The 11,444-nt window shown below is 38.1% G+C and overlaps 1 protein-coding gene and 1 non-coding gene across 2 annotated transcripts; one reads left to right on the top strand and one right to left on the bottom strand.

The window, feature by feature from the left end:
- Positions 1–739: 739 nt before the first annotated feature.
- LOC147942376 (small nucleolar RNA R71) lies at positions 740–846 on the bottom strand. The gene has a single exon (XR_015560569.1). It is a non-coding gene; the product is annotated as a small nucleolar RNA R71 (small nucleolar RNA).
- A 9,444-nt stretch (positions 847–10,290) lies between these two features.
- On the top strand, positions 10,291–10,952 carry LOC104790607 (protein SOB FIVE-LIKE 3). Its single transcript, XM_010516386.3, is given in 1 exon segment — positions 10,291–10,952. A coding segment is annotated over 1 exon segment (399 nt). The 5' UTR covers positions 10,291–10,359; the 3' UTR covers positions 10,759–10,952.
- The last annotated feature ends 492 nt before the right edge of the window (positions 10,953–11,444 follow it).

The raw sequence follows: 11,444 nt of genomic DNA, 5'->3' as shown, positions 1-11,444 counted from the left end.
TTTACAAACAATTAAATATAAAGTAATGATTCACATTGTCTACCACCAATTAAAGGTGATACAGAAATATAGTTTACTTTTGTACTATTTGGGCAAATTAAATTAAATATAGTCCACTTGGGTCTGATTGCAAGTAGGATTAGTTAGTGGGAGAGTGTATGCAAACACTAACAAAACTCATCTTTGCATCATCACATATGATGCAATCATGAAAACTTGAAATGTAAATGTGCTGATTATATTTTATTATTAGTTCTACCTCTGTTTCTCCTTTCTCACTGAACTTTGGCTTCACTGACAAGTAGCCGTTTTTATATAACCTGTGAGTATTATCAATACAATGAAACTGTTTCTCACTAGAGCATGGACATTTTGATGGAAACATTGAGTGGCACCTCATTTAAATAATTACCAATTAAAATGTAGTTTGTGCTCCTGTGTATACATATAACTAAGCAATCATATCAACAAACACAAATAATAAAGGATTACCGTAGCACCCTCATTTTCATGGATTGCTAATGAAAGATCCATTGGATTATCTAGATGAGTTTAATATACTCTGTACCCTAACTAATCAATACAGTCAGTGAAGATGGCTTCAAGCTTCGACTATTTCTATTCTCTCTTGGGGACAAGGCACACCTATGGAAAAAGCTTTGCCTAAGAATTCCATCACCACATAGGAGGCCTGTAAGAAAGCTTTCTTACCAAATTCTTCTCCAACTTGAGAAATGCGAGGTTAATGAATGACATCTCTAGCTTTGTTCAAAAGAATATTGAAACGTTCAGCGAAGCATGGGAACATTTCAAATGATACACCAACCGGTGCCCGCATCATGGATTCAGCAATGCATCCTTATTGAGCACCCTCTAGAGGCGTAGTCCCGAAGATCAGAATGTTGTTGGACACAACTAGCAATGGGAACTTGCTCAACAAGGATGTAGATGATGGTTGGGCGCTTGTTGAGAACTTGGTTCAATCTGATGGTCACTACAATGAGGATTTTGATGGACCATCAGATCTTTGGGAGACGGTGAGGATAAGCACAAAAGGGACATGAAATCCCTAAATGACAAGTTGGAAAAGATACTCCTCAGCCAGCAGCACAACATCAGCTTTGTGTTTGAAGAAGACCAGTTTTAGCCTCAAGATGGGGAGAATGTCCAAATTGAAGATGTAAACTACATCAACAATCACGGTGGATACAACATGGGCTACAATCAATATGTCACCGATACACAAAAGTCTTTTGTCCCCTATAACCAAGACTACCCTCCAAGACCGCAGTTCCCAGGTCGCTACAAACAGACACCTACTCAACCTCCAGCTTCGAAAGCAAACCTACATAGGATGCTGAAACAAATTTTGCTTACTCAAACCAGTCAATCAGTTGACACAACCAAGAGATTCTCTGATATGAATTCGCATGGACACCAACAACAAGGGTCTTCACCTTAAGTTTGATGCTATGAACTCCCAAATCAAGCATCTTGAGGACATGACTGCTTCCACCTCCGATACACGCTAATCTGTCCATGCTATTGCCTTACGTAGTGGACACATTTTACCTTCCCTAGAAGCACCACATTACATCACCGAGGACAATGATGAATTAAATGGTGAGCATTTTGGTCAGGAAATAATTACCACGCATCCACCAAGCCAACCAGCCGCCCCATCCGATTTGGCATCCGATCAACCTACTCGTGTACCCGATCAGGTTGATACTCGGATAGAACCAAGTCATCCTCATAAGTCATGTGGCGAAAATCAGAAGGAAAGACGCTTATTCCCCCACCTTACAAGCCACCACAACCATTTCTTAGGAGGTTTCGCAAAGAACTTCTAGAGAAATACAAGTCTTTGTTCGACAAACAGATGAAGGAGCTTGAGCTTCAGATGCTTCTAATGGACACATTTGCCCTTATACCTCTATACCAGGAATTCCTAAAATATGCAGTGATGGAGAGGATCAAGCAAGTCCAAGGGATGGTCTTACTTAGCAACGAGTGTAGTGCCATCATTCAGAGAAAAGTCGTTCCCAATGGTGATCATGGATCGTTTACCTTGCCGTGTTCAGTAGGACCTCTGTCGTTTGGTAAATGCCTTTGCAATATGGGAGCATCCGTTAGCCTCATGCCACCAACTGTAGCCAAACGGGTGGGATTTGAGAAGTTTAAACATACAGTTAATTTTGGCAGAGAAATCTGTAAGAGTACCACATGGACTGTTGGAGGACCTGCCAGCTAGAGTGTGAGCTGTAGAGGTACCTATTGACTTTGTTGAAACAACCTGTCCCATTTTTTGTTAAAAACATATAAAAAAATATAACTAAATACCCCATAATATTTAATTACAAACCAAACCATAAACCGACTAAACCAACTCAAATTAATATAAAACAAACATCAACCTGCACAACGGAAACATATAAATCAAACTAGGATCCTAACCAAGATTCCAACAACAAAATAACATAACCAATAATACAACCGAGACCCCAGATCATTTTTCTACTCATCGTCATGATTCCATGCTACACATGCATTACTTGCACCACAAACACAACGAGATGTGTGAGTATTACCAGAAATACCAATTGAGGCGATCCTCCCATCTACGAGCTATACACACAAGAAAATCAAGAGTACAACCACAAATAACAAACCATCCATTAACAGAACACCCAATAACACATTTCCCACACCTACACATCATCACACAAAACAAGTCATACAACCCAATCACTCATATAAGCTCATGGTCATGCACTCACCTTAACAAGGTGATTCGAACAACAAAACACAACCAGAAGAGACTCTCCTCACGCCTACAACATCCCAACAACACCCTACAACAAATCATATATCAAAACGACCTTGAAACAAAACTGACCAAAATAACAGAAATCTTCAGTCTTAAAGACAAAACCCAAAAACAAAAACAAACCGTTAACTATCAAATACCTCCAGTAAAAAACTACCTCTAGACGTCACAGTGCTTCCCCTAAAATCTCATGTCGATCGGATAACAGACGAACAAATTGTGACACCCCAGTTTCAGGGACTTGCAGAGAGGTTTAAAAGAATTGATTTGGCCACCTATGTCACCAAAGTGCACTTATCTTTTTCGGTCAAGGGTCCTGAGAGAACTCCAGAGTTAAGCATGCTTGAGCTGGAGTAGTCTCAGAAGGGTGACCTTCCGAGAAGTGATTGTTGGAATTGTGCAAGTGAACAAAAAAGACAGGGAAATATCATGTGTTGCTTTGTAGGGACAGTCAACAAGTCTTTAAAGCCTCCCGAACGTTGAAAACCAACTATCAGATATGGGTGGGCTCACAGGTTTAGTGAAAGAATGTGAGGCCCATTAAGGAAAGTGGGCCCATGGACTGGGAGTGGACATGAATGGCGTTCGGGGCATTAAAAGTGGTATCAGAGCCGTACCAAGATGAGTGTGAGTTGGCTCACACCATCAGGGGTGACGGTCTTGGTGTACAATGAGGACGTTGTGATTTGTTAGTTGCGGTGAATTGTGACACCCCAATTTTATGGACTTGCGGAGAGGTTTAAAAGAATTGATTTAGTCACCTCTATAACTAGTGTGCACTTATCTTTTTGGTCAAGGTCATGAGAGAATTCTAGAGTTAAGCGTGCTTGAGCTGGAGTAGTCTTACGATGGGTGACTTTTCGGGGAGTGATTGTTCGAACTGTTCGAGTGAGGAAAAAACATAGGGAAATATCATGTGGTGATTTGTAGGGACGATAAACAAGTCTTGAAAGCCTCCGAGACGTATCAAACCGACTGGCAGATATGGATGAGCTCACGGGCCTAGTGAGAGGACAAGAGGCCCATTAAGGAAAGTGGGCCCATTGACTGGGAGTGGACATGGAGCCCACTTAGAGGTGTCAGTCGAGGCGTTATTTGTGGTCCTGGAAATAGATGTGGAATCGAAAGACCCAATAATCCTAGGGAGGCTATTTTTAGCCACAACTCGAGCTATGATCGATGTGACGAATGGAAAGATAGATCTGAACCTCAGAAAGGACTTCACCATGAAGTTTGATATTCAAGACTCCATGAAAAACTAACTATAGGTTGCCAGGCCTTCTGGGTTGAAGAAATCGAAAAATTGAGTAAAGAAACGTTTGCAGAGATAGCAGAAGAGGACTACCTAAAGGCAGCCCTGACAATGGATAATAAAGAGGAATTTGTTCATCAAAAATCAGAATTCTACACAGAGCTGTTGGACACTTAGAAAACAGTCATTGAGCTAGAGTTGAGTGAGACTCTCAATGAGACTGTGGAGGAAATTCCAGAACGAAAAGAGGAGAATTTTAGCAATCCAACCAACTGGCCAATCATTAATACAACCATCCCATCGAGTGTAATATCGTGCAACAGATCGAGATTAGTCGCCGCAGGAAACAACCCGATCACCCTCTTCTGTAGCATGATCGAGCTTCCCATCGAGTCGCCTAACTCGGACTCTGATGAATGGTCCAAAATGAAAACACCAAAGGAAGAGGTAAAACCTCTTCCATCTGGGCTAAAGTATGCCTTCCTAGGAACCAATTCAACTTATCTCGTTATTGTCAATGATAGTTTAACGAATAAAGATCTAGAATTGCTTTAAGCTGAATTAAGAAAATATAGAAAAGCAATTGGCTATAGTCTAGATGACATTAAGGGAATCTCGCCTGATCTTTCCACTCATAGGATTAATTTAGAAAATGAATTGTACTCTAGTGTTGAACCTCAGAGAAGGTAAAATCCAAATTTAAAAGAAGTGGTTAACAAAGAAATCTTAAAATTGCTTAATGCTGGAGTTATCAGTCCTATCTCGGATAGTAATTGGATATCTCCAGGGCATTGCATTCCAAAAAAAGGAGGAATCACATGGCACAAGATGTGTACAGAAAACTAAATGCAGCTTCTAGAAAAGATCATTTGCCCTTACCCTTAATCGACCAAATGTTGGAAAGGCTTGCTAATCTCCTGTATTACTGTTTTCTCGATTGGTATAGTGAATTTTTCTAAATTTCTATGCACCCCACGGATCAGGATAAGACGACGTTCACATGTCCCTATGACACTTTTGCTTATAAGAGAATATTTTTTGGTCTTTTTAATGCTCATGCAACTTTTCATAGATGCATGGCATCTATCTTTTTGGAATTAATAGAAGCGATGGTGGTAGTATTCATGGATAACTTTTCTGTGTATGGCTCCTCCTGAAATGACCACACACCGAATCAAAACGACGATTTTGAAACAACCGAACAACCACCAATTTAGTGGTGTCGACCGACACCCTACTTGGTGTCGAACGACACCCACCCAAAATTGGGTTTGATATGTTACAACTCCTTTTCTTCATGTCTATCAAACCTTTGTCAAGTGCTGACAAGGTGCGAAGAGACTAATCTAGTGCTTAACTGGGAGAAGTTTCACTTCATGGTTCGAGAAGGGATAGTCCTAGGCCACAAAATATAGGAGAAGGGGATTAAAGTTGACAAAAACAAAATTGAAGTTATAGTTCAGCTGCAACCCCTGAAGTCGGTAAAACATGTTAGAATTTTTGTAAAGAAGCAGTGTTTATTGTTGACAAAGACTGCTTGGAAGCTTTCAACAAGATCAAAGAAGCTCTGGTTAGCGCTCCAATAGTTCAAGTTCCCAACTGGACCACCCTTTTGAGATCATGTGTGATGCATCAGACTTTGCTGTTGCAGCCGTATTGGGACAAAAAATAGATAAAAAGCTCCATGTGATCTACTACGATAGTAGAACAATTGATGAAGAACGAACAAGGTATGCCACAACAGAGGAGGAGCCGCTAGCTGTTGTCTTTGCATTTGAGTAGTTCAGAAGCTATCTAGTGGGATCGAAGATCGTGGTCTACAATGATCATGCCGCCCTAAGATACCTCTACGCAAAAAAGGATACCAAGGCCAATCTTCTAAGATGGATTCTTCTGCTGCAAGAGTTTGACATAGAGATTCTGGACAAGAAGGGGATTGAGAATGGTGTGACTAACCATTTATCTAGATTGAGAATTGAGGATCCCATTCTTATAGACGATTCGATGCCAGAGGAGAGATTAATGCACATTGACTTTTTGGAAGATATGAGCCACACGATGTGATACATGATTGCTCACTCGATCCCCGATTCGATTGGACCAATCAAGTTAGTGGCGATCGAGTCAGTTAAGCTACCCTAGTACTTAGACTTCGTAAACTACAAGGTGTGCAGAGAAGTTCCTCATGACTACGACACCCATAAGAGGAAAAAATTCTTCAGAGATGTGGATAACTATTATTAGGATGAATCCTACTTATATAAAAAAGGGACTAATCATTTGTTAGGCAATGCATAGCTGCAAAAGAAGTGCAAGGAGTACTAGAGCATTGTCAAAGATCTACCTATGGTGGTCATTTTGCCACCTTCAAGAAAGTTCAGAAGATCCTTCGAGCTGGCCTTTGGTGGCCAACAATGTTCAGGGATGCTCAGCTTTTCATCACCAAGTGTGACCCGTGCCAGAAAATGGGCATCATTGGGAAGACGAATGAGATGCCTCAACAACCGATAATGGAGGTTAAGGTTTTTGATGTTTGGGACATTGACTTCATGTGACCATTCAACCCACCATCAAATGGTAACATGTACATAATAGTGGGTTGAAGCCATCACAACTTCTACAAATGATCACAAGATCGTGGTGAAGATGTTCAAAAAAATCATTTTCCCTAGATATGGGATCCCTAGAGGAGAGATCACTGATGGGGGAACTCATTTCATTAACAAGGTCTTTGATGGCCTGTTACACAAGTATGAGGTCAAGCACAATGTAGCTACTACTTACCAAACCCCAAACCAGCGGGCAAGTTCAGGTGAGCAATAGAAAAATAAAGGTAATCTTAGCTAGGATTGTGGGGATCACAAGGAAGGATTGGGCATTCAAGCTAGATGATTGTGCTATGGGCTTATAGGACTGCCTACAAAACCCCTATTGGGTGAATCCAATTCCAGCTCCTCTATGGAAAGAATTTTTACCTTCTGGTAGAAGTTGAGTATAAAGCTATTTGGGCTACTACGCTTCTAAACCTGGATATAAAATCGCCCAAGAAAAGAGAGCGATGGATCTCCACAAACTTGATGAAATAAGATTAGAGGCATATGAAAATTCCAAGATATACAAGGAAAGAACCAAAGCCTTCCATGAAACAAAAACCTGCAGAAAGATTTTAAGGCTGGCGACAAGGTGCTCTTGTTCAACTCTAAGCTTAGACTTTTTCCCAAAAAACTCAAATAAAGAGGGTCAAGACCCTTCACAATTAAAGAAGTTTTACCTTATGGGGCAGTAACCTTATTCAGAAAGGAGGGATCCAAGTTTACTATGAATGGCCAAAGGGTGAAGAAATACATGGCTGACGAAGACATTGAAGAGGGGTCGTCCATTTCCCTCGCTGACCCCACCCTGGTTTGTACAGACTCTATGTCAAGCTTAGTGACTTTAAATAAACTCACTTGGGAGGAAGTCCCAATGTTATGCTTGTGTATATGAGTTAGGATTTGATTGCTTTTGATAGGTCTTCATTCATGTCAATGTCCCACAGGAACATCGAATAAACAAATTTGGATGCCTCAACTGAGCACCTATTCGGGTGTCCACTCGGGTCCCTACGTCTAGTCTTATCCATTCCTGTACCTAATGGGGTATCCAATGCCATACTTGGTCTACCACTCGGATGCTGGTCCGAGCAACACGTCCATCCGCATCACCTAGCTTACTGATCAGCTCACCCTAGCACCCACTGAAGCTGGTAACGTCCCTAGATACACTCTTGAGAGCACGTAGGCTGCTACCACCTCCTTCTTCAACAAACAATGAGGTACCACCTTTCATCCATACCATAGTTTATACCATTGCATTTCTAATTTGTTTATTTTTGTGATTATTGGACTTTTTTCAGACTTTTATTTACACAAGGAACTGTGTAATTTAAGGATGGGAGAAGGTCTGAAAAATCTATTTAACATTGTGTTTTGTTTTCTTATTTCAAATTTTTGCATACAAGTTTTATTCATTTGAGTGTGTATCTATTTGCATAGAAAGACCCAAAAAAAAATTGAAAACTTTGAAAAAAATTGTGGTTTTTTTTTTTAAAAAAGAGTGTTGATGTAGTTGCATTTGCATTTTAGGATTGATTCTAGACTGTTTCATATTGGATTGTTTGCATATGCATTGGGGATTATGATGATTATAGCATTGTAAACTCGCTGATTCACGAGAATAAATTCAATGCCCTCGTTATTAGCTGTCTGATGCTTATTGATTGAGTTTGAAAAGTAGAACTGAACCACACCTTGAATACTTATATATGCATTTGAAACTTAGTCGAAGCATGTTGTGATTTGATGTCACTCCCCATCTTATTTGAAAGTAATTTTGACTAATAATTATTTTTTAGTGCATTGAAATTAAACTCATGAACACAAAACACATACTTGGATTATCTTTTTTTTTTCTACCACCCTTGTTAGTCCAAGTAGTTGATTCCCATTACTGGAACAGTTCACCCCACCTTGAACATTATCCTTCTTTCAAACTTTTGCTATTCTTTGAGTGTTAGGCCTTTTTCGGCTCTCAGCCCTTCAGTCCTAGCCAAGATTTTGCTTCTTTTTCATGGTTCTGCGTACTGCTTCAAGCTTGCTGTACGACGCCTGTGTATGATTTCTGTACTGCGTCCTACGCTCTTGCATCTACTCTACGCACAACTAGCTTCTTCCGTGCGTGCTCTTTAGAATGCAGCGTGTCCGTCTTCAATCCTAGTATCCCTTATATAGTGAAACCCTAGAGCTTATGTCGGTTTACCTTGCAGAATATACAATTTCTCAAATCTTATATAGGCTATATACCAATATAGATCCAATTTATTGTTCAGACCAAATAAAACTATATGAAGCAAACATATACAACAAGTTGTTATCCCACGTAAACTAGAATTTAGGTGAGAGGAACTCGAATGGTTTTACGATAAACTTTGTGGAAAATTTTAATATCTTGCTCTACATATCATATCTATCAATCTACAGATTGATCAATAAATCTCAGTCGAACGATTCTGGCCAATAAACCAAAAGTGTATTCCAATGATTATTTGAGTGTTAAGCAGTAACATTTTTTCTACTGTGTTTCTTCATCTTTATCTACTCTCCATATATATCTTTTTCTTCTTCTTAAATAAGAACTAATCTCACTTGTTCTACTTAGGTAAGCTATCGCGCAATACTCTCATGATAAAATTTATTTAAATCCCACAAAATAATTTATCTTAAATACTTTTTATTAACTAAAAAATATAAGGGAGAATTGAAAAATACCCCTTTTTCTATGTCAATTTTCAAAAATATCATTTTATAGTGTTCATTTTCAAAAATACTCCATTTAATACATAATAATATTAAATTCTAAACCCTAAACCCTAAATACTAAACCTTACCTCCTAAAAACTATACCCTAAACAAAATTTGGAAGGATAGATTAATATGAAGTTCTAAAAAAAATTTTACACTGCTCTACTGCTTTGTATAAAATCTATAAAATATTGTTTCATAACCTATTTCATTGTTCTTTGAAGCAATTATAGATTGAAGTGTACTTTTTACTAGCTTAAAACACATACTTTTTTTTTTTTTACTCGTAGAAGGTTCTGAAAATTTACGAAGACGGTTATCTCTATATCGCACCCCGGTTCCAGTGATACAGTTTCGAGCCTATATATGAATACGAATCCGAAGAGAGTATAGGAAGAGGAAACTATATAAGAGGGCGCATAATCCTAACATGTTCTACAACTGTTTTGATTTGAATCAAACATCCAATTTCCATAAAGATGCGTGTTTGGTTTCATTACAGAGAATTCTTAGTGTAAAGATACATTCCCCTCATGCCACAATGTGAACTTAAACCACTTCACTTTCTCTAACCGAAACCCATTAATAATATTAATTAGCATTTATTTTTCAACATGCTCACACTATTGCGAAGACTAAGACTACACATAAATCATAACTTATAAAAGACAAACCCTTTTTCATAAAAAAAAAACAGCTATTCTTCTTCGAATCATGTCGGATATAACTTTATACGTTAGACATAAGCTGTCCTTACCACATTACACTAATGAAAACACACGGGTCTTCTTCCGCGCACATGCAATTAATCACATATTATATATGGTCCACTTATATATACAGTCTAGTTCACAAGCAAAACACTACAACTACACAAACAACTCTCTCTCCCTCTCTCTCTCTTTCTCATATCTATAATTAGGGTTCTAGAATCGTCCATGGAGAGAGAAGAATGCAGCAGCAGCGAATCTGGTTGGACCACGTATATATCTTCGCCTATGGAGGAAGAGGTAATTGATGAGCTCTATTATGAAGGGCATAGCATCGTAAAGGATCGTAGCAAATATGCAAATGAATACGAAAGTAGCAAGGACAGCGACGATTCGATGGCTTCCGATGCCTCTTCCGGGCCAAGTTATCAATAGTATCACCAAACAAGCAATAGAGGGAAACGGAGAGAAGGTCTCGGTTTATGCAATGAGAAATGTGAAAGTAATAGTAAGTGTAATGATGTTTATGATCATCATACTGATGATAAAAATAGTGGTAATCGTATATCTAGAAAAACTGAGATAAAAAAGAGTGAAAACAAAGGTAGGTATCATAAAAAGAAGTAATATGTTTTTTTTTTTTAATGTAATTGTATATTGAGATTGGACTAGAAATTTGTCCTTTTTTGTTTTGAGATTTTTTGATGCCTTTAGTAGAGGGTGTTTGATTATTTTTATTGGTTTTTCTTTTCAACGTTACTTATGATATATGTATTCGTTTAAGGTTTACGCATATGAAGAAAACTTTTTATTATTCCTAATTAATGTATTGTTTTATTTGATATCACTAATTAATAACCTAAAAATAAGGATAAAATTAGAAAATTTATCAAAAATCTGTACTGAAAACAACAAAACTAATTTGAAACAAAAATTAACTTTAAAAAGAAAATTAATTTTGATAAGGAGTATTGTTTTTATTTTTAAGAATCTTTTTCCCTCATGATATTCTTAGATACATGCATGTTTCGGTGATTGTTGGCACTTTTCACTTGACAAACTAAAACGATGTTTACACTAAAATAATAGTAAGTTACTTTGGATGGTAGTACTCCTCTTATCATGGGCAAAAAGAGACTAAAGGGAAAATGAAGGAGAAGATAAATAAAAATAAAAATAGGACACAGGATCCGTACATGAACTCATTACACTTTAGCAAAATAAAAAGAACATATTTATAGTCTTATATGTAGCTTTCGACTCTGCGTCAGTAAGTGTTTGATTTATGGATGTAAAAAATTATGATGTTGATT

Source organism: Camelina sativa, chromosome 6 (assembly GCF_030686135.1).
Source record: "Camelina sativa cultivar CO46 ecotype springtype chromosome 6, ASM3068613v1".
Taxonomy (NCBI): domain Eukaryota; kingdom Viridiplantae; phylum Streptophyta; class Magnoliopsida; order Brassicales; family Brassicaceae; genus Camelina; species Camelina sativa.
The sequence above is the reverse complement of the archived record's forward strand: the minus strand, read 5'-3'. Positions and strand labels throughout refer to the sequence as shown.